Source organism: Pseudophryne corroboree, chromosome 8, assembly GCF_028390025.1.
Source record: "Pseudophryne corroboree isolate aPseCor3 chromosome 8, aPseCor3.hap2, whole genome shotgun sequence".
In the NCBI taxonomy this organism is placed as follows: domain Eukaryota; kingdom Metazoa; phylum Chordata; class Amphibia; order Anura; family Myobatrachidae; genus Pseudophryne; species Pseudophryne corroboree.
The window spans coordinates 248297516-248321920 of record NC_086451.1 but is presented as its reverse complement, the minus strand read 5'-3'; the positions used below and the strand labels follow the sequence as shown (position 1 = coordinate 248321920).

At 44.4% G+C, this 24405-nt stretch overlaps 1 protein-coding gene across 3 annotated transcripts in view; it reads left to right on the top strand.

The window, feature by feature from the left end:
* The window catches only part of ATP7A (ATPase copper transporting alpha), a 461725-nt gene that overhangs the window by 409207 nt on the left and 28113 nt on the right, over positions 1-24405 (top strand). For all 3 annotated transcript variants that reach the window (XM_063937168.1, XM_063937169.1, XM_063937170.1), the window contains exons 18-21: positions 4290-4436; positions 7690-7832; positions 9742-9945; positions 10296-10413. In XM_063937168.1, the coding sequence (XP_063793238.1) occupies positions 4290-4436; positions 7690-7832; positions 9742-9945; positions 10296-10413 (612 nt within the window). The remainder of the gene's footprint in view (positions 1-4289; positions 4437-7689; positions 7833-9741; positions 9946-10295; positions 10414-24405) is intronic.

Here is a 24405-nt window from a genome sequence, read left to right as displayed (position 1 = left end):
CCCCCGCCAATTTTACAGTTTAAGCGGGACAGAAGCCCGCCGCCGAGGGGGCGGGGATTCTCCCTCAGCACTCACCAGCGCCATTTTTTCTCCACAGCACCGTTTAGAGGAAGCTTCCCGGACTCTCCCCTGCTTATACCACGGTAGACAAGAGGGTTGAAAAGAGAGGGGGGGCACATAATTCGGCGCAAATTACATACAGCAGCGCTACTGGGTAAACATTAAGTTACTGTGTTATTCCTGGGTTATATAGCGCTGGGGTGTATGCTGGCATACTCTCTCTCTGTCTCTCCAAAGGGCCTTGTGGGGGAACTGTCTTCAGAAAGAGCATTCCCTGTGTGTGTGGTGTGTCGGTACGCGTGTGTCGACATGTCTGAGGAAGAAGGCTATGTTAGAGAGGAGCGGGAGCAAATGAATGTGGTGTCTCCGCCGACACCTGACTGGATGGACATGTGTTGAAAAAAACAAGAAAGGTTCATCTGCACACGTATGAATTTATATAGAAACTTTATGTATAGGTAAATCTCTTAAGACCCCAATATTCGTGTGTCTTAATTAGACTTTTTGCCTCTCTGGGGGTGCGACCCTATTGCAACCAAAATATAACAACACATAAAAAGAACTAGAAAAGCGGTTATTGAGTTGGGTGCACAAATCTTATTTGTTAAATTATTTATAATAGTAAAACGTAGCTTTTATTGCTTATATTAATATTAAGAAGGTCCTTACAGTAGAACACATACAGCAAAATATAGAGGTTAAAAACATAACATTTACAAACATATAAGTGATAAAGAATGAATGGTTTGTGAAAGAAAGATTCTTAAAAAGTGGGGTCACCACAATGACTCCTGCAACTGTGTGTTTGTTGATTTCTGTGTAGAATTCGAGTTAATAGAGATTCTTAGATGAGTAGTTTTGATGCGCACCTAAGTAAGCCAGTAAGAAACTGGAATATTCAGATATACAGTATGATTACAGTTAGTCAAATTTGATATTTGGACTATATTACATCCTAGTAGGTATAGACATAAGTGTGTGTGTATCACACTCTGATGACACTAATGTTTAATACTGCCTCTGAAACATAAATGCGGTGAATTCTATAGAATGCCTTGATTGTAACCTATTACACACAAAATGAAGGTATATAGGGGCGAATTACTCTTATAGATATAACATTAGCCGTATTATCTCCAATGGATGGAGAGTAGAGAGAATATACCACTGGTACCCTAAATTGGAATATACAGCGCGTCCCCCATGTGAATCTAATTTGGAGAATCCTTGAAATGTGATAATTTCTTACACAATTGTATCAATATAGGGGTATAAGGCGCTCACAGGGGTACTGGAATCTGTGGTAACAAAAAAATAAGGTATAAAGGAGGAAATATATCGGCTGATTGCTGTATATATGGGTGTTATGCGTCACCCCTTATAATGCATAAAATGTAATCAGAGCCATATATAAATATAGACAGGGAATGTTTCCACTAATCCTGTTGAAAATACACGATCGACACTCTTTATAAGAGGAAGAAAAAGGTTTCCAGCTGTCCTTGAACTGGTGTTACACAAAGGCAACAATTGTTACAATGACAATTCACAAGGTAGAGTGTGGGATTTATAATGTAACACTTCACACACGTGTGTAGAGTTGGTGTCTCTCGTTATAAATGACACCGTTCTGTGTGGATAAATAACAGGCTAGTACCTTTGCAGATCATATAAACCTATCCCTATTAAAAGGCTGGTTATTTGCAATACAAGAGGTATACAATAGATAAAGTGTGTGGAGGTATTCCCTTGAGGGGTTTTAAATACTGATAATTCCAAAGGTATTGCATCAATAGTCGAATCAGCCGCAGAGGTGTGCTGTCTATATGATAGAATGATAAGTCCTTCTTATGAGGGTTAAAGCTAGAGTGATTCCCGCTGCAGCTGACTTTTATAACCCCTACTGTGATTGATGGCTTTGATATGTAAACGGCTGTACAATTCCTAGTACACGCAGTTTTACTCAGGGCAGTGCAGGTGCTAATTAGCACAACATTAATCTATTTACATAAAGTGCCATATTGACATTATAGATAAAACATGTGATAACATACTGAGACATCTAATGTAGTGGTGTAGTTAGCCACGGAAGCATGCCATACAATTAATGAGGTTATTAATTCCTCTGGTACGGATGTAGGCTGGGGTGATTCCCCTAGCTGCTATCTTAGATGACCCTTACTGGGTTTCTACATCAATGCAAACAGCCTGCTTTCCGGATCCTAGCTACCGTAGCTATAGTAAAGTCAGTGCTGGTGCAGATAGATGCGACATAGATGTATACTAAACAAACTACAATATTGCAATCAATTTTAAGGAGTGTGGTGGCCCACTAGGAAGCCGACATGCATGTTTCGCTGTACGGGCAGCTTTAACAAGGCTGAACCCGACTGTCTCCCGCGATCGTAATTTAACAGGTAAGTGTGACCAATCACACCGGTGGATAAGGTCATGTGTTCCTCTCGACCTATCCTGAGGCTAGCCCGACGAACCTGGGCGTAGTTGCAGGGACCTTGTACTAACATTGTGGTGTGACGTAGATGTGGATTACAACTCTGATCACGTGATCGGAACCCCGTGCCTCTTCCACTGTCAATGGAAACCTTAACACATTGAATAAACAGAATATCACTGAATAGATACAATCCGACCTGAGCCTTATTTGAATGGACCTGACGATGGAGAATTTAATATAGCTATAATACGAATTCAAGCTCCGATCACGTGATCGGGCTTCTTGTGACGTGTTCAATCCTCTATTGTATTATAGATTGCATGTTAAGAAAAATTAGGAGAAGAGTTGTTTTTAAAATTTATTTATTTAATTTATTTAAAAGGGCATTGAACAGAAGGAAATCAATGGGTGAATATTATCCATAGTGAAAATATTTATCTACATGATACTGGAATAGGGTTAGTGAACTCAAAATAAGGTATCAGTCATAGACTGATCTCCTATTAAAACCATAAAATTGCATATGGTATATTAAATTAAGATATGAGAAGAAAGCATAGCTAGTTTATATTAGTATTTTAGTTGAAGTATAGGAATGCTAAAAGTTGCACAATAAATGTATTTAATCAAACAAAAATTGTTATATGGATTCTTCAACTCGATTGTTTTAATATAATAGGGTCCAGTAATTACATGTGCTCCATGGACCCCACCTATTGAATAATATTCATTAGCAGTAATTACTGCGTGCATCTCTCATAAAGGTATTATAACGCATGTACTTGTAGTTATAGGTGAGTATTATAGGTGAGTATTGTAACGCATGATTGTGGGAGGAAACCGGAATACCTGGAGGAAACCCATGCAAGCACAGGGAGAATATACAAACTCCACACAGTTAGGGCCGTGGTGGGAAATTAACCTATGTAATGCTGACCATTGCGCCAGCCGTACTGCACAAATAATGTAATTAGTAGTGGAAATATGCATCCTCAGGGTAACTGGAAGCTATACCCTAAATAAAGGGCTGACAAAGGGAAGGGAATATGGGAAAAAAAAGGGTAAGTATCCTAACAATGTTCCTGTTACTGTTTGGCCTTGCTTATCCGTGGCAAATGATACACCTGCCAATAATTCAAGGCCTACCTGCAACTTGCTATTTCTATATTTCCTTATTTATCAGGCACAGGCACTCACATAATAGGTATATTGAAAGATGACCTGTCCTCTACACACAACCATCCTTTAAAACATCTCCCAATGTATTTACCCCAACAAACCTGAAACCAAGTAAGTCCCACCACCATACACACAAACCATGTCCACAACTCACACAGACCTGCCCAATAACAGCCACTTTCTAACCAACCACTCCCACTGGTGACCGGCTATTTTTCCACATGCCCTAATCCATACTTGCCTACCTGACCCTCTCCATGAGGGAGAAAATGCTCTGTTCCTGGACTTTCCTGGTAATGTATGATTGCCATCACCTGTGGTGAAACACCTTTCTTATCAATTAACTAGCTCACCACAGGTGATGGCAATCATACATTACCAGGAAAGTCCAGGAACAGAGCATTTTCTCCCTCATGGAGAGGGTCAGGTAGGCAAGTATGCATTATTTTCTATTCCCAGTGAACATGCAACAATACAAATTAATTGGCAAGGTTAATAATTATGCATGATGTGTATTTTTAAACGTGCTGCTAGTACATTTAGTTCTAGTGCTATAAAATATCATGTCCATTATTATATATCTTGCTTTGTACAGCCTCTTCCCCATCTCAGACATACTCCGTTTTGATTGGGAACCGTGAGTGGATGAATAGAAATTTCTTGACCCTGAAAAGTGAGACTGATATTCTCATGACTGAGCATGAAAACAAAGGTCGTACAGCTGTCCTGGTTGCTGTGGATGGTAAGTATGAACTGCATGGTCCTAAAACCTACAGAAGAAAACACTGATTTAGGTTTCATCCTTTTTTATGGAGTTTTTTATTTTCATGATTGCTGCATACACCCCAACATGATCCATTCCAGGAGGGACAAAATGCTCTGTTCCTGGACTTCCCTCCTAATTTATGATTGACATCACCTGTGTTGAAACACCTTTCTTATTAATTGATTAGTTCAACACCGGTGATGGCAATCCTAAATTAAAAGGGAAATCCAGGAACAGAGTATTTTGTCCCTATTGGAAATGGGTTATGTTGGGAGGTATGTTACTTTAAACTCTTAAGCATTGGTAAAGCTACCATTCATTTGGTGTCAGGTATGAATACGTCGCCTTACATCTGGTGAGTAGGCATTGCAGCATGTGCTTTTGGTAAGCAGTTAATTTTAAACATTCAGGCTGTATACTATAGATCAAGTAATCCCAACCTCTGTCCTCAATGCACACTAAGGAGCCCTACACATTAGGCGATGTGCCGCCGAGGTGCCCGACGGGCGACACGGCGACGGGGGGGCAGTGACAGGGGGAGTGAAGTTTCTTCACTCCTCCCGTCACCCGGCTCCATAGACGTGCAGGCAAATATGGACGATCTCGTCCATATTGGCCTGCATGCACAGCCGACATGTCACCAGCGATGAACGATGCGCGGCCCCGGCCTCCACACTGCACGATATGAAAGTTTTCTCGTTCATTAATGAACGAGATTGTTCATATCGTGCAGTGATATCGGCATGTGTGTAGGGCCTATAACACTGCAGGTATTAGTGACAGCCAGGCTTCAGCACAGATGGTTAACTCAAAATAACTGAGGTACTAATTAAGTCACTTGTGCTGAAGCCTGGATATCACTAAAACATGGACTGTTAGTGTACCTTGAGGACCAGTGTTGGGAATGCATGCCAAAGATAGATACATTTAAAAAATAAAATAAATATATATATATATATATATATATATATATATCCATGGTTTATAATGGCACTCACTGTCATACAACATCTACCGGGGTGCCTTCCTCCAATGCTAATACACCAAAGACGGCTCTCTGGGAAGGATTGCAACTCCTCTCCGCTATGCTTTAAGAACCAGGCGGCACTCCTCGGGTTTGTTCAGCCATAAAAGCGTGTATTCAAATCAAATCAAAAGTTACAAGCATAGTGAAACACCAACGTTTCAACGCCTCACAGGCGTTTTTTTCAAGGTGCTATGCTGTGACAAAGTGAAAAACAACAACCAACAAAGTGTTGTTTTTCACTTTGTCACAGCATAGCACCTTGAAAAAAACGCCTGTGAGGCATTGAAACGTTGGTGTTTCACTATGCTTGTAACTTTTGATTTGATTTGATTTGAATACACGCTTTTATGGCTGAACATACCCGAGGAGTGCCGCCTGGTTCTTAAAGCATAGCGGAGAGGAGTTGCAATCCTTCCCAGAGAGCCGTCTTTGGTGTATGTATGTATGTATATGTATATATATATATATATATATATATATATATATATATATATATATATATATATAGGTGTGTATCGCGTGAGCGGCAGTTAGAAGACTGCCAGTCACCATACTGACGCCGGCATTGAGATGCAGGGCGGACTGAGTGCACCAGAGCCCCTTGTGGGCTCGCCACAGGTTCTATTCCCACTCTATGGGTCCCTGTTATTCGGCATGCTGAGTGTTCAGATTGTGTGTGGGCAGGATGTAGGTGCTGGCATTATGACCGGCGGTCACATAACTACATCCCATATATATATATATATATATATATATATATATATATATATCTGTCTCTCTATATGTGTATGTGTGTGTGTGTGTGTGTGTGTGTGTGTGTGTGTGGAAAATGAAGTGCATAAGAGCGCCTAATAGTTTTAGATACTCCAAATATTTTTGTGTAACCAATTCACCTCGTGAGGTGTGCAAGTTAAAAGAAGACAACTTAGCTTCCTTGAGGGCATCTTCAGTCTGATGACACTTTTAGAGCATGTAAATTAGAAGACAAGAAGCAAACAAACATAGTGTGCACTGTTTCCTAAAAATACTTTATACACAACACACAGAGCTCCAAAAATTAGGAACCTTGCTAGTCCCAATATGCATACAGGAGCTCAGCAAATGTATAAAATATAGACAAAGTTTAATACAAAGGTCCTGAAGCCAATGCACGTAGCAAACGTACAAGATAAAAACAAGTAAACAGCTTATCTGTCCACAATTGAAAGTATCGGATGAGCAGCAAATCCCAGTCCCGTAAACATATTTTAAAATGTCCTGAAGCAAATGCAGGTAGCACACGTACAAGATAAAAACATATAAACGGTTTATCTGTCCACTGTTGGAAGTAACAGGTGAGTAGCAAGTCCCTGTTCCAACGCGTTTCGTCCAGGACGAAACGCGTTGGGACAGGGACTTGCTACTCACCCGTTACTTCCAACAGTGGACAGATAAGCCATTTATATGTTTTTATCTTGTACGTGCGCTACCTGCATTTGCTTCAGGACCTTTGTATTAAACTTTGTCTATGTTTTATAAATTTGCTGAGCTCTTGTATGCATATTGGGACTAGGAAGGTTCCTAATTTTTGGAGCTCTGTGTGTTGTGTATAAAGTATTTTTAGGAAACAGTACACACTATGTTTGTTTCTTGTCTTCTAATTTACATGCTCTAAAAGTGTCATCAGACTGAAGGTGCCCTCAAGGAAGCTAAGTTGTCTTCTTTTAACTTGCACATTGCACACCTCACGAGGTGAACTGGTTACACAAAAATATTTGGAGTATCTAACACTATTAGGCGTTCTTACGCACTTCATTTTCCACACATTTTTACTGGGCACGAGCTGCCACCCATTGATTGATGGGGGTGTGTTATAATATTATAGATAATTATATCTTGTAACACTTTACCTGTGTGTCTGAATATAGGATCGTCTTAGGCGCTATTCTCCATTTTATATATATATATATATATATATATCCAAAAAATGGTCGCACTCACATCTTCAAAGGAGACAACGACTGGGGTGATCACTCCAGAATGCAAAGGCATTCAAATTATAGAACAGACAGTAGAGGCACTCTCCAGAATTCATAAAGATGCAAAAAGGTGAATTTATTTATACGTTACACAATACACTCGAATGGTATTCCTTGATATGTCCTCTATATATATATATTGTAGGCAGGTAGTTTTGCTAATTATGCCTCATTTGCCTTGCAGGTGTTCTGTGTGGCTTAATAGCTATCGCTGACACTGTAAAACCTGAAGCAGCTTTAGCTGTTCATACATTGCGATCAATGGGCCTCGATGTTGTCTTAATGACTGGGGACAACAGTAAGACTGCAAAAAACATTGCTTCTCAGGTAATTAGTCATCACAAAGATGGCAACACTTGAAGTATGCCTAGGTTTGAAGATCAGACTTCTTTTAGGACCAGGTTTTAGAGATTCGGATAACTGGGTCCTACTTGGATTCCATTTATTTGATAATTAAAGTCCATGACCTTCAATGTGGGACGTAGTTTCATAGACTTGTGTCAGCTGCAATCTGCAACTTATAGAATGTGTGTCAAAGTTGTACTTTGGACATTTATGGAAAGACAAAATAATAAAATAGAATTTTAAATTATAATATACACTCTGCTTGAAATAAATGTACAAAATTCGAGAACATGTTAAAGGTCATACGTAACGGAGACTAAGGGGGAGATGTATCAGACCTTTATACAATGACCATTAACTGCTGCTTGGTTGCTATTGGCATCTTTTCCACCTGTCATTTTATAGAATGTACTTGATAAATGATAACTAGAAGCTGATTGGTTATTCTGTTATCTTTAAACGATTTGATACATCACACAAAGTGCTTACATGTTGGGTGTGATGTATCAAATAGCCTAATAGATTAGTACGCCTCTAAATCTGTGAATAGAAGTCAGTGAGTCCTCAGTGACTGGAAAGTATGTGAGCATCAAGTCCTCCTATGGTTTGATCTTCTATTAGCCACTTAGAATAGGGGAGCAAGCTTGGCTTCCCGTGTGTAGGTGTTCTCAGCCTTGCTCCTGTCGAGAAATGTGTGATTAGGCTTTTTTTAACGGCTTCATCCTGCCCCAAGGTAATACTCAGCAGAAGATCTCCCAGCGTGTTACTTTGATTACAGTCTTTTGTGTACAATTGGCCCATTTAATCTACAACATATAAAAATTTCTACCTACATTAGCAGGGAAAACAGAGGTAAGGACCGATGGGAGCCAGGCAGGGAAGTATGATAATCTGGGTGTTCTCCTGGTCAGACACCCACAACTTGTGTTTTCCATTATGCAACAAATTCACTACTCTTACTTATTAAACCCTTCATTATCCGGGTTAATGTGAGTGCTAGCATACATTGAAGTCCGGTGCCCTGTTTTTGTAGCAGTGCTGTACCATATGCAGAGCACCAACTCCCATTTCACCAAAATTGTCTCTGACACCCACCCTTTAAATAAAAACTTATATTATCAGATACATTTAATTGACCCTATACATAGCTGCCTATAAATATGTCTATGACTGATTATTCCTAAATTCTCAGGCACTTCTCCATACCAGTCTGTGGGGGTTATTCAGAGTTGTTAGCAAACAAAAAAGTTAGCAATTGGGCAAAACCATGTTGCACTGCAGGTGGGGCAGATGTAACATGTGCAGAGAGATTTAGATTTGGGTGGGTTATATTGTTTCTTTGCAGGGTAAATACTGACTGCTTTATTTTTACACTGCAATTTAGATTTCAGTTTGAACACAGCCCACCCAAATCTAAATCTCTGCACATGTTATATCTGCCCCCCCCCCCCCCCCCCCCACCACCACCACCCTGCAGTGCACATGGTTTTGCCCAATTGCTAACTTTTTTGGTTTACTAACAACACTGAATAACCCCCTGTGCCTCTGACAATATGAGCCCGATCAGTATCTCTCAGACACCAAACATTATACAGAAGCAGGCAGTAAAAGGTTGGGAACCACTGGTCTAGAGGAATGACAAATGAGTACTTGTTTATTTTGCTGGACCATCTCATTTTGTTTTATGAAGGGCTTTTAGGATAGCATAAGCTGCTACATGAAATGATCACGGACTATTAATCTCTTTGGCTGCCATGAGAATGCATAGTTGTACACAAATAACATTTGGGGCCTTTTTGAAAGTCTTTGTGTTCATAATATCACACTTTGATAAGGATGATAGAAATTCAGTTATTTGTAAACTTGTATCCTTTACCTTTTCTTCCAAAAGGTTGGTATAACTAAAGTGTTTGCTGAGGTCCTCCCATCTCATAAAGTTGCCAAAGTAAGACAACTGCAGGAGCAAGGGATAAGGGTGGCAATGGTGGGAGATGGAATCAATGACTCTCCAGCTCTTGCCATGGCCAATGTGGGAATCGCCATAGGAACTGGCACTGACGTGGCCATTGAAGCTGCAGATGTAGTTCTTATAAGGGTAAGTAAATGTTTTGCCAGTTCCATTCTTACTCTAGCCTTTCTCCCCTCCTCCTAACTCTCCCATCTCTGCTCTTCCCTACTCTCTGCCCTCTCTTGCTCTTCTTCATATTGTGACCCCTCCCTTATGCCCTCTAAATTGTACGCCCATTTGTCTTCACTGTATAATTATGTAATTAAACACTTCCATTATGTATTTATATGAGCTCTGTAAACTATTTGCATCAGTTCGTACCTATGTATCTCATTCTATCTCCCGTGTATCGCTACAGAACCAAAAAGGCCCGTTATAAATAAAGGTATAGATCCATATTAAGTGCCAAAGCATATGTTTGTTTTTCTCTCCCACAGAATGATCTCCTGGACGTTGTGGCCAGCATAAATTTATCACGCAAGACTGTGAGAAGAATACGAATAAATTTTGTGTTTGCTCTAATTTACAACCTCATTGGCATTCCTATAGCTGCAGGTATGAAATGGCAACTCGGCACGGTCAGGATGTTTTGTTCTGATGGGTTATTTTCATTAAGAGTAGTTGGCCTACAAATCCCAGCATGCTCTACAAGCCAGTGTGTAGTGTTAGTAGATCAGTAACAATTAGAGCATCCCAGTCTGCATAATGCGGCAGTATGGTGTCCATATTGTAGAATACTGCAAAAATTGGAATACTGGAAGGAAATTATACACATTAATTGGTCAGTAGGAAACCACAGCATTAGTGAAGCCATCTAAACTATGTATATATTATTATTATTATTATTACCAGTTACTTATATAGCGCACACATATCCTGCAGCGCTTTACAGAGAATATTTGCCCATTCACATCAGTCCCTGCCCCAGTGGAGCTTACAATCTATATTCCCTATCACATGTACACACAGACACATTCACACTAGGGTTAATTTTGTTGGAAGCCAATTAACCTACCAGTATATTTCTCTTACGTCCTAGAGGATGCTGGGGTCCATATTAGAACCATGGGGTATAGACAGGTCCACCAGGAGCCATTGGCACTTTAAGAGTTTAACCGTGTCGACTGGCTACTCCCTCTATGCCCCTCCTATCAGAATATGTGCCCAAAGGAGCCAGTCACAGCTAGGAGAGCTCTACAGAGCTTCTTTAGTAAAGTTTATTTTAGAGTTTTTTATTTTACAGGGACTGGCAACAGCCTCCCTGCATCGAGGGACTGAGGGGGGAAGCAGTGTCCGCCCTGCAGGGTCTGAGCCACTGTCTCCGCTGACTGGACATTGAGCTCCAGAGGGGATAGATCGCTCCCCGCCGCAGGGGAACGCTCACCCCAGCAGCATGCCGCCACCCCCTTACAGAGCTGAAGTGTGGCGAGTGAGTCATCGGCTCCCTAACAAGCAGGGAGCTGATGTGAAGATGGCGGCTACGGGGTAAGAGCACAGTACTAACTGTGCTCCGGGGGCTCAGCAGTACTTGGTGCGGCGCTTTGAGGGGCGCCCTGAGCCGGCGCCTTAACCCTACACTGGCCAGTAAGCCTGTCGGGGTCCGCGGATCTCAGCCAGCACAAAATCCTCAGGCCAGTATAATCTTGGAAGAGCGGGAAGACAGCGCCATTAAGGGGGTGGAGCTTCTCCTCAGAGCGGATCCAGCAGCATTCAGCGCCATTTTCCTGCCTGGAAACACGCTGCCAGTGGAAGAGCAGTTCCTACAGAGCACCTCCAGCTATCTGTACGGTACCAGGGGGATGTAGAAAGGAGGGGAGGCTGTGTAAAGACTGTCACCTATTAAGGGACACAGCGCTAGTTAAGGGTCTCCCTATACCTATATAGCGCTGTGTGTGGGTTGGCTCCAATCTCTGTGACTCTCTGCCATTCTTGGGGTGGAAACTCTGTCTGCCCTGTACCCTGTGTGTATGCGGGGTGTACAAGCAAACATGTCTAGAGATTCTGTCTCATATGCTGCAGAGGATTTATCTTCTCAGGAAGATCCCATCCCATGTAATCAGGATTGCACTGTTGTAGCGCAGATCCCAGCTAGAGAACCGGAGTGGTTGGCCTCTCTTAGGGGGGCTATTTCTCAGATTTATGAAAGGGTTGCAAGGACTGAGCATGCAACTCGGGTATTGCAGTCCTATGGTCCGATACTGCTCCCTCGGGGCCCCCTGCGGTACATTCTCACAAACGTGCTCTTGCCCAAATTATGCAGGATGACACGGATATCGATTCTGACACAGCAGACGGTGATGCGGATGTGTCGAGGGGGACGGCATCACTTGCTAAGGGGGTGCAGTTGATGATTGAGGCCATGCGGGATGTGTTGCATATTTGTGACACACCTCCTGAGCAGGTTGAGGAGGCTTTTTTTCACAGATAGTAAGAAAGTCCCTCTCACCTTCCCGGCATCTAAGGAATTAAATACTATATTTGAAAAAGCCTGGGAAAACCCGGAGAAAAAATTCCAGATCCCAAAAAGTGTTCTGGCTGCTTTTCTCTTCCCGGAAGACGATAGAAAAAAATGGGAGTCTCCGCCTATAGTTTACGCCTCTGTCTCCAGGCTGTCAAAGCAGGTGGTCTTACCAGTCCCGGGATCTACCGCGTTGAAAGATTGCAAAGTGGATGCTACGCTCAAATCCATATACACTGCTTCAGGGGCTATACTGCGGCCTACTATTGCCTGTGCATGGATTTCAAAAGCTATAGCAAAGTGGCCAGTTACTCTGCAGGAGGACTTGACTACGATGGATAAAGATGATATTGATTTATTTTTACGTACTGTAACATACAGGATTCTGCAGTGTTCCTGGTAGAATCCATGAAGGATCTGGGTTCCATGGCTGCAGGGATCTCCTTCATGTCCGTTTCGGCTCGCAGGGGTCTCTGGCTACGCCAATGGTCTGCGGACGCAGAATCCAGGAAAAGTGTTAAATGCCTTCCCTGTACAGGTCAGGCTCTATTTGGGGAGGCGCTGGATGCGTGGATTGCCACGGCTACCGCAAGTAAGTCTCCTAGTCTCCCCTCAGCTGCACCGGCTACGAAGAAGTCTTTTACTCCCAACACGTCAGTCTTTTCGGTCCGCTAGGCCTAGAAAGTACAAGCCCTCTCACACCTTCTTTAGAGGTGGTCGTGCCAAATCCAAGAAGCCTGCTTCCGCAGGTTCCCAGGATCAGAAGCCTTCTTCTGGTACCTCAAAGTCCTCAGCATGACGGTGGACCGCACAGCCTGGAGGTAGGTCAGGTGGGAGCAAGACTCCGGCATTTCACCCACGTCTGGGTGTCATCTGGCCTGGACCCCTGGATACAGGATATTGTGTCCCGGGGTACAGGCTGGAGTTTCAAACTCTCCCACCTCACCGATTCTTCAGATCAGGCTTACTGGCTTTGCCGGCAGACAGAGCTATTCTACTGAACGCTGTCCGAACATTGGTAGTGTCCGAGGTCATTGTTCCAGTTCCACCTCATCAGTTGAACAAAGGTTACTATTCGAACATTTTTGTGGTATAGGAGCCGGATGGTTCGGTACGGCCGATTCTGAACCTAAAATCTCTGAATCCCTACCACAGGGACTTCAAATTTAAGATGGAGTCTCTGAGAGCAGTTATCTCAGGACTGACGGAGGGGGAGTTTCTGGTGTCCCTGGACATCAAGGATGCGTACCTCCACATTCCCATTTGGTCCCCGCATCAGGCTTATCTCAGGTTTGCACTGTTGGACGATCACTATCAGTTTCAGGCACTGCCATTCGGTCTCTCCACGGCACCAAGGGTCTTCACCAAGGTGATGGCAGAGATGATGGTTCTCCTCCGCAAGCAGGGGGTGAACATAATTCCATACCTGGACGATCTGCTGATCAAGGCATTGTCCAGGGAGAAGTTGTTAAGATCCATTGCTCTCACGACGCATCTGCTCAAGGAGCATGGTTGGATCCTGAACCTTCCAAAGTCTCATCTGGAGCCGACAAGGAGGCTGTTTTTTCTGGGGATGATCCTCGACACGGAGGTGCAGAGGGTGTTTCTACCGGTGGAGAAAGCGTTGGTGATTCAAACCATGGACCGGGATGCCTTGAAGCCTGCCTGGGTGTCGGTTCATCAGTGCATCCGCCTTCTGGGGAAGATGGTTGCCTCCTACGAGGCTCTGCAGTACGGAAGATTTCATGCTCGACCCTTTCAACTGGATCTCTTGGACCAGTGGTTGGGATCTCACCTACACATGCACCAGAGGATACGTCTGTCTCTGAAAGCCAGGATTTCGCTCCTCTGGTGGCTACAACTACCACACCTTCTGGAGGGCCGAAGGTTCAGAGTCCAGGACTGGATCCTTCTAACCACGGATGCAAGTCTAATAGGTTGGGGAGCAGTCACTCAAGGGGAAACCTTCCAAGGAAGGTGGTCAAGTCAGGAGTTTCTTCCGATAAACATCCTGGAGCTAAGAGCCGTATACAGCGGCCTTCTTCAAGCAGCACACTTTGTACAGGATCGGGCTGTTCAGGTTCATTCGGACAACGTGACCACAGTGGCCTACATAAACCGACAAGGTGGAACTAAGAGCAGGCTGCAATGTCAGAGGTGTCAAGAATCCTCCTCTGGGCAGAAAGGCGCGCTGTAGCGATGTCTGCAATCTTCATTCTGGGAGTAGACAACTGGGAAGCGGACTTCCTCAGCAGACACAATCTCCATCCAGGAGAGTGGGGCCTCCACCCGGGGGTGTTCGAGGAGGTAACCGGTTGGTGGGGGGTTCCACACATAGACATGATGGCCTTCCGCCTCAACAAGAAGCTGCGGAGGTACTGTTCCAGGTCAAGGGACCCACATGCCGTGGCGGTGGATGCACTAGTAACACAGTGGGTGTTCACGTCAGTGTATGTGTTCCCTCCACTTCCTCCAATTCCAAAGGTTTTACAACTTGTAAAAAGAACAAAAGTTCTCGAAATCCTCATTGCTCCAGACTGGCCAAGGAGGGCTTGGTACGCGGATCTGCTGGATCTACTGCTGGAAGATCCAAGGCCCCTACCTCTTCGAGAGGATCTTCTACTGCAGGGGCCGTTCGCTTATCAAGACTTACCACGGCTACGTTTGACGGCATGGCGGTTGAGCGCGAGATCTTAGCTCGGAAGGGCATTCTGAGCAAGGTTATTCCTACCCTGATACAGGCTAGGAAGGGGGGAACATCTAAACATTACCATCGAATTTGGAAAAAATATGTGTCTTGGTGTGAATCTAAGAAATTTCCTGCGGTGGAGTTTCAACTTGCACATTTTCTCCTTTTCCTGGAAGCAGGTGTGGATATGGGCCTGAGATTGGGCTCCATCAAAGTCCAGATCTCAGCTTTATCCATTTTCTTCCAAAAACAATTGGCTGTCCTCCCTGAGGTTCGGCCCTTTTTGAAAGGGGTTCTGCACATCCAGCCTCCCTTTGTGGCGCCAACGGCACCCTGGGATCTTGATGTGGTGTTGCAGTTCCTGCAATTGGATTGGTTTGAGTCTCTACAGGAGGCTGAAATCAAGTTTCTCACGTGGAAGGCGGTCACTTTGTTGGTCTTAGCTTCTGCTCGACGTGTGTCGGAATTGGGGGCTTTGTCCTGTAAAAGTCCCTATCTGGTCTTCCATGAAGATAGGGCGGAACTCAACACTTGTCAACAGTTCCTTCCTAAGGTTGTGTTGGCTTTTCATATCAAACAACCTATTGTGGTGCCAGTAGCTACTGACTCCTCAATTGCTTCAAAGGCCTTGGATGTTGTGAGGGCTTTGAAGATTTATGTGAAGAGGACGGCTCGTCACAGAAAATCGGACTCTCTGTTTGTCCTCAATGATCCCAAGAAAATTGTGTGTCCTGCTTCTAAGCAGTCTATCTCACGCTGGATCAGGTTCACCATCCAGTATGCATATTCTATGGCAGGATTGCCGTGTCCAAAATCTGTTAAGGCCCACTCTACTCGTAAGGTGGGTTCTTCCTAGGCGGTTGCCCAGGGTGTCTCGGCTTTACAGCTTTGCCGAGCCGCTACTTGGTCTGGGTCGAAAACGTTTGCTAAGTTTTACGAGTGCAATACTTTGGCCTCTGATGACCTCAAGTTTGGTCAAGTACTTCTGCAGAAGCCTGCGCACTCTCCCTCCCATTCTGGGAGCTTTGGTACATCCCCATGGTACTAATATGGACCCCAGCATCCTCTAGGACGTAAGAGAAAATAGGAGTTTAATTACCTACCGGTAAATCCTTTTCTCGTAGTCCGTAGAGGATGCTGGGCGCCCACCCAGCGCTTCTTTATCCTGCAGGGGTTATTTAGTTCAGTACTGCCTGGTTCCTAGGTAAGTTTTGCGTTTTTTACTGTTTCTGTACTGTTTCAGCTGTTGCTGGGTTTGTCCGGCATGTTGGCCGGATTTGTCTTGTTGTGTGAGCTGGTATGAATCTCGCCACTATCTGTGTATTTCCTTCTCTCGAAGTATGTTGTCTCCTCGGGCACAGTTTCTAGACTGAGTCTGGTAGGAGGGGCATAGAGGGAGGAGCCATCCCACACTGTAAAACTCTTAAAGTGCCAATGGCTCCTGTTGGACCCGACTGTACCCCATGGTACTAATATGGACCCCAGCATCCTCTACGGACTACAAGAAAAGGATTTACCGGTAGGTAATTAAAGTCCTATTTTTTGGATTGTGTGAGGAAACCGGAGGAAACCCACACAAGTACGGGGAGAATGTACTAACTCCGCACTGTTAGGGCCATGGTGGGAATCGAACCCATGACCTCAGTACTGTGAGGCAGTATATATATATATATATATATATATATATATATATATATGTATATGTATATATATATTTGTAGATAAACCGCTCAAACACCAAGTATTTTCTGTTAGTCCGTGGGTGCTCAGTTAGCACAATTGAATACACAATAGTCCTCACCATGAGGCTCCGGCCGGGGCTATGGTTAGGAAGAACCAGCACTCCATACTGCAAATTGAGGTAGCTTTTAATATCCTTATTCCTTAGACAAGTCACATATGAGTAAACATGAACTATGTATAGCTACTTATCAGCCTTGAAGTTCGACATAACCTGGGGAATACATTCCTGACCAGGGGTGACTCCCAACAGCCGTTTCGGGCAACACCGTCATCAGGGGAGAATCCAAAATACTAATCACATGTGCATCCTTATCTACCCTTACTAATTACCCCCACACTGTGACCACCTGTCGTGTGATGCTCCGAACCTTCCCGCCACCAAACTCACCACTCGTGTTCCACGACCGTCCGCATCCCCGGGGCGCACCACAATGACGTCACTGACGCGCGACGCTCGTGATAGTATCCCCGCGTTGCTAGGCAACCCGTGGTGAGCCGCCTATCTGCACTATGCACCGCTGTGTCCGCCCCCGCCGTCATCACGCTGTGACGCGGTGGCGTCGGCACCCACGATGCCAGGCAACAGGCACGCTCAGTGCGACGTGGAGCGTCACATATGTAAACAGTGACGCTGGAGGTTACCTCCTCTTGTTGCTTAGCAACGAGGACACGCTCCCCCCTGTCGGTGTTACGGAAAGGACCAGTGCTATCATATAACAATGAATAACAACCACGTGAAATCCACACACTACCTTATACTCCCACACACCACATAAAACAAGGGCATGGATTTTGTTATTCTATCAATTAGCCCCATCCACAACCATCAGTGACAAGAGTAAATCAGAGTGTGTGTACACTGTCTGAATTGGACCATAGGTGCACTGCAATATATTTGTATCTAGTATAGTCACAGATACCACAACGATATTGGTTGACACTGTGCAACTATGGTACCAATTCACGACTAATCCTATTATAATAAATGAACATAACATCTATAAAAATACCACAGCGCATCATGGAATTCACAGCTACATGACAACCACATGAGAAACACAGTAATCTTATATAATATATAATCAACTGTATACACTGGTCACTTCATTATACCGGACCCGGATCAATCAAAGTACCCGCCATACAGCTAACCTATAGGTAGGGTATCAACAGAAACTCCTCATTTAGGCCTTCTGGAGCAAGTGATTTCAGTTGATAAATCCATCTACTTTCTTGCCTTAGCAGGATCTTGCCTCTGTCGCCACCAGGTTAGCTGTATGGCGGGTACTTTGATTGATCCAATCTGTATAATGTCTTGAGGGGATAATCCTGCTGAATAGGACTTGCATGAGACCAGCATAGAGGGTGCAACCTGCTTGTTACTCTTGCCTTTGCTAGACCCAGCTGCAGGAACAGTATAACACACAATATGGCACTAGGCAGTGTACAACAAATATAGTACTGTGACAGCATTTACAAATACTGGTAGATGTGAAGGCTGATAAGTAGCTATACATAGTTCATGTTTACTCATATGAGACTTGTCTAAGGAATAAGGATATTAAAAGCTACCTTAATTTGCAGTATGGAGTGCTGGTTCTTCCTAACCATAGCCCCGGCCGGAGCCTCATGGTGAGGACTATTGTGTGTATATATATATATATATATATATATATATATATATATATATATGCATGTATGACCGGCACTCCAACAACACCATGTAAATACCTGGGTGCCTTCCCGTGGCACTACAAGGCCCAGCAGACAGCACGAATTGGTGGGCGGCACTCCAAGGATTTGAAAGAAGAATCACAGCTACACAATCTTTTAAGTCATCAACGTTTCAGACGCCTTTTATTTGCGCCTTTCGTCAGGATACAATTCATATAAAACTTACATACCTTTATACCCCCAGGGCGTGAGAAATCCCTCCTGCCGCTCTCGTGCTTCCGGTGCCAGCGCCATGACGTCATACGCACGTCTCCATACCAACGGTAACCATAGGAACCGTGGGCGGAACTATCTCCACGGCAATACAGCTAAACATGAATACCTAAACAGCCGGGCCCACCGGCCCCGCAAAAGCCGCGCTGGCTACGGAAACCAGGAGCAACAAGAACAGATGCCTAATAGAAAAGACACCACTGTGAAATACATACCACACTCCCTTACCCGCCACATCGTACCTGCGCAACCACAAACACGCGGCCCAAGTGGCTCCAGGAGTGTATCCCCAATATCGAGTGTTCCCTCCACCACCAACCACCTCATTAGAGACCAAATGTGTGAGAACTACCCGCTCCAGGTGAGGGTGTTATCATCATGGCCCAGGCATCTATGGACTGACTCAACAGTCACTAATTAATTCCCATCCCACTCACAAAACGGGGAAAGCTTACCCCTGTCAGCCATGGTGATAACCCCCCACTCGCAGAAAAAATGTATAGTATAGGAGGTAGTAGCCCCCCAACTGCATGCAAAGTTTGGGCTGAAATGCCCGGAACTGACAATCAAATAAAATAAAATATGTCAAAAGATGGAGCAGTTTACTCAAAGAAAACAAAGGAGAGACAAGTTCTCGTTGAGGCCAAACGGCGCCACAGTATTGAATTCAAAAATCCATCGTGCCTCTAGCTGCAACAACTTTCTGTTGCGATCTCCTCCTCTTATCATCGATGGAACGTGGTCGATCAATTTATAACGTAGGGCTGCCATTGTATGCCTTGCCTCCTTAAAATGCCTAGCTACAGGCTGGTCGATTTCTTTGCCTTCCAAGGCCTGTCTGATGGCTGACCTATGCTGTGCTGCCCTTTCCCTAAACGTACAGGTAGTCTTGCCAATATAGGCCAAGCCACATGGGCACTTAATGATGTAAATTACGAATTTAGATGTACAAGTAAGCACATGCTTGATCGCAATCTTCTTCCCCGAATGCGGGTGCAGTACAACTGATCCGGTCTCCAAATATCTGCAGGTAGTGCAACCAATGCATTTGTACGATCCCGGTGCCTTCGTAAGGAAGTGTGATCTTAGTTCTCTTCCCAGCGCAGTGGTATCATTATGGACCAGCCAGTCCTTAAGGTTACGCCCCCTCCGATGGCAGTTCAATACCTTAAATTGGTTCAGGATTGGAAGGGACTTGTCCGTTTTGATAATTGGCCACAACTTCCTCACTTTATTCCTTACAATCGTACTCGCTGTATTGTAAGTAGTTACCAATGGAATCACCTTCTTTGAGACTTTCTCTTTCCTAAGCAGACATTGAGCGCGTGGTAGTGCCAATGCTTTAGTTTTAGCATTCATTAGATCTTCCATTAGATAACCCCTTTCCACATACTTGGATATCATCCTATCCACCTCTGCTTCGCAGTCTTCCTGATTGCTGATGATGCGTCTTGCTCGGAGGAACTGCGAGAAGGGGAGACCCTTCTTCATGGCCACAAGATGGAAACTTTTGGCGTGTAACAACGTGTTTTTATCAGTCAATTTATGGTACACCGAAGTTTGCAAGCCATCCCCCTTCCTGGATATTAGAACATCCAAGTAGTGTATAACATCAGTACTGCATTCAAACGTGAATTTGATATTATTGTCAAGATGATTAACTGCTTGCATCCGAATTTCAAAATCTTCTGGAGTGCCAGCCCATATTAGAAGCAGATCATCTATATAGCGGGTGAAGAGAAGTAGCCCATCCGAGAACGCTGGATTCTGCAAAAACAGCCGCTTCTCAATCTCCAGCATGTAGGCATTCGCAAAGGCCGGTGCCACGTTACTCCCCATGGCACAGCCTACCCGCTGAAGGTAGAACTGGCCATCGAAATAGAAAAAATTTCTGGTGAGGGTCTTCTCCAATAATTTGAGAAAAAATTCAATGTCCGGTCCCTTATAATGCATATTCCCCTGGAGTAGACGTCTAACCGCCTCTATTCCTTCAGCATGAGGAATGTTCGTGTAGAGGCTCACTACGTCTGCACTCCCCAGTGTGCATATATCAGGGAGATGTGTCAAGTTCTGTAGCAACAGTAACAGCTGAGTTGTATCTAAAAGCACAGTGGGTTCTGCCTGTATAACAGGCTGAAGGAAATCATCCAGGTATCTAGAGATGTTACTATACAGGGAACCACGAGCAGATATTATGGGGCGTCCCGGGGGGTTATCCAATTTTTTGTGGACCTTCGGGAGTGTATATAAGATCGGTGTAATTGGATATTCCACCACCAATACTTTAAAGGTTTGCTTATCTATAACGGAATCTTGATACGCTTTTGTCAAAATCGCATCGATTTCTTGCTTAAACCTCATTGTTGGATCAGTGTTTAGTTTACAGTACACCGTTTGGTCATTCAATTGACGATACACTTCTTCATTATATACTGCCAGGTCCTGCAAAACAATGGCACCCCCTTTATCTGCGGCCCTAATGACCACTGATTTGTTCTTACTCAAGTCCCGCAAAGCTTGGAACTCCCCTTTAGTCAAGTTAGATGGGGCCCTAGATAACTTTGTGGCCTCATTATCAACACTGCCTTCTAACATACGTGCATAGCTTTTAATTGCAGCATTATGTGTTTGGGGGTCAAACGATGACTTAGCTCGTAGGGGCTGTTTCCCCCTTGCTGGTTCCTCCAAATCTGTATTTTTTCCATATAGTTCTTTTAATTTTAAATTTCTTTGGTGCTTCCAAGAGTCCACTTTCCAATCAAACCTATTAAATTTTGTAACTGGAACAAACGATAAACCCTTATTAAGTAATGATTTCTCATCTTCCGTCAAAACATGGGAGGAGAGATTAATAATCAGATCACTTCTTGGAATCAACGTTTTCCTCTGCCTCTCCCACTGCTTGCTCCGCCTTGTTTTGCCGCGGCATCTTTTCGGGGTGCGACTTTTGCCCGTGTTGAGGTCCCTAAAGGGGGCTTCCCCGTGCTGGTGTTGGCTGCCTGATCGGAGTCGGTGGCTGAACTATCCATTGCCGATCCCTCCGTATCAGTCAGGAACTTCCTAGTATTGCATTTCGGAAAAAACCTCTTACTTCGAGGGGGATACCTCCCTGTCGCCCAGGGGTACACCGTCTGATCCTCGTAATCCTTATTTACTGTTGCCAGCTTAGCCTTTTTATATTTAATCAACTCGTGTTTGTAGGAGTCAATTTTACCTTGTAATTTCTGCACCCAGTTTTCTTTGGTATCATTCACCAATATATGGTTGGATGTACGCTCCACCTCACTGATCTTTACCCTTGTCTCATTCAGAATCCTGGTTGACTCCTCAACCACCAGGATCATTAGATCAAGTGAGCACTTGTTCAGTACTGCTGCCCATCGCCTACAGAATTCAGGATTGGTTCTCCCAATTGTAGGGATATTTTTTATCCTGAACCCCCTAGGGATCTTACGTTCTCTATAATAATCGGAAATCGTAACCCCATGTAGATGATAGTCGATCTCTCGTTTACGGAGTTTGAGCAATGCAAAGAAAATGTCCTCAGCAGAATCCCCCCCGGCCGTAGCCTGAAAAGTGTCCTTCACCAACACTGCTTCTGCCTCTGATTCAGAGAAACTAAGCAATTCACCCGTATTTAATTTAATTGCCTGAAAGCCTTAATGGCCAGTTCTACCTTCAGCGGGTAGGCTGTGCCATGGGGAGTAACGTGGCACCGGCCTTTGCGAATGCCTACATGCTGGAGATTGAGAAGCGGCTGTTTTTGCAGAATCCAGCGTTCTCGGATGGGCTACTTCTCTTCACCCGCTATATAGATGATCTGCTTCTAATATGGGCTGGCACTCCAGAAGATTTTGAAATTCGGATGCAAGCAGTTAATCATCTTGACAATAATATCAAATTCACGTTTGAATGCAGTACTGATGTTATACACTACTTGGATGTTCTAATATCCAGGAAGGGGGATGGCTTGCAAACTTCGGTGTACCATAAATTGACTGATAAAAACACGTTGTTACACGCCAAAAGTTTCCATCTTGTGGCCATGAAGAAGGGTCTCCCCTTCTCGCAGTTCCTCCGAGCAAGACGCATCATCAGCAATCAGGAAGACTGCGAAGCAGAGGTGGATAGGATGATATCCAAGTATGTGGAAAGGGGTTATCTAATGGAAGATCTAATGAATGCTAAAACTAAAGCATTGGCACTACCACGCGCTCAATGTCTGCTTAGGAAAGAGAAAGTCTCAAAGAAGGTGATTCCATTGGTAACTACTTACAATACAGCGAGTACGATTGTAAGGAATAAAGTGAGGAAGTTGTGGCCAATTATCAAAACGGACAAGTCCCTTCCAATCCTGAACCAATTTAAGGTATTGAACTGCCATCGGAGGGGGCGTAACCTTAAGGACTGGCTGGTTCATAATGATACCACTGCGCTGGGAAGAGAACTAAGATCACACTTCCTTACGAAGGCACCGGGATCGTACAAATGCATTGGTTGCACTACCTGCAGATATTTGGAGACCGGATCAGTTGTACTGCACCCGCATTCGGGGAAGAAGATTGCGATCAAGCATGTGCTTACTTGTACATCTAAATTCGTAATTTACATCATTAAGTGCCCATGTGGCTTGGCCTATATTGGCAAGACTACCTGTACGTTTAGGGAAAGGGCAGCACAGCATAGGTCAGCCATCAGACAGGCCTTGGAAGGCAAAGAAATCGACCAGCCTGTAGCTAGGCATTTTAAGGAGGCAAGGCATACAATGGCAGCCCTACGTTATAAATTGATCGACCACGTTCCATCGATGATAAGAGGAGGAGATCGCAACAGAAAGTTGTTGCAGCTAGAGGCACGATGGATTTTTGAATTCAATACTGTGGCGCCGTTTGGCCTCAACGAGAACTTGTCTCTCCTTTGTTTTCTTTGAGTAAACTGCTCCATCTTTTGACATATTTTATTTTATTTGATTGTCAGTTCCGGGCATTTCAGCCCAAACTTTGCATGCAGTTGGGGGGCTACTACCTCCTATACTATACATTTTTTCTGCGAGTGGGGGGTTATCACCATGGCTGACAGGGGTAAGCTTTCCCCGTTTTGTGAGTGGGATGGGAATTAATTAATTAGTGACTGTTGAGTCAGTCCATAGATGCCTGGGCCATGATGATAACACCCTCACCTGGAGCGGGTAGTTCTCACACATTTGGTCTCTAATGAGGTGGTTGGTGGTGGAGGGAACACTCGATATTGGGGATACACTCCTGGAGCCACTTGGGCCGCGTGTTTGTGGTTGCGCAGGTACGATGTGGCGGGTAAGGGAGTGTGGTATGTATTTCACTGTGGTGTCTTTTCTATTAGGCATCTGTTCTTGTTGCTCCTGGTTTCCGTAGCCAGCGCGGCTTTTGCGGGGCCGGTGGGCCCGGCTGTTTAGGTATTCATGTTTAGCTGTGTTGCCGTGGAGATAGTTCCGCCCACGGTTCCTATGGTTACCGTTGGTATGGAGACGTGCGTATGACGTCATGGCGCTGGCACCGGAAGCACGAGAGCGGCAGGAGGGATTTCTCACGCCCTGGGGGTATAAAGGTATGTAAGTTTTATATGAATTGTATCCTGACGAAAGGCGCAAATAAAAGGCGTCTGAAACGTTGATGACTTAAAAGCTTGTGTAGCTGTGATTCTTCTTTCAAATCCTTGGAGTGCCGCCCACCAA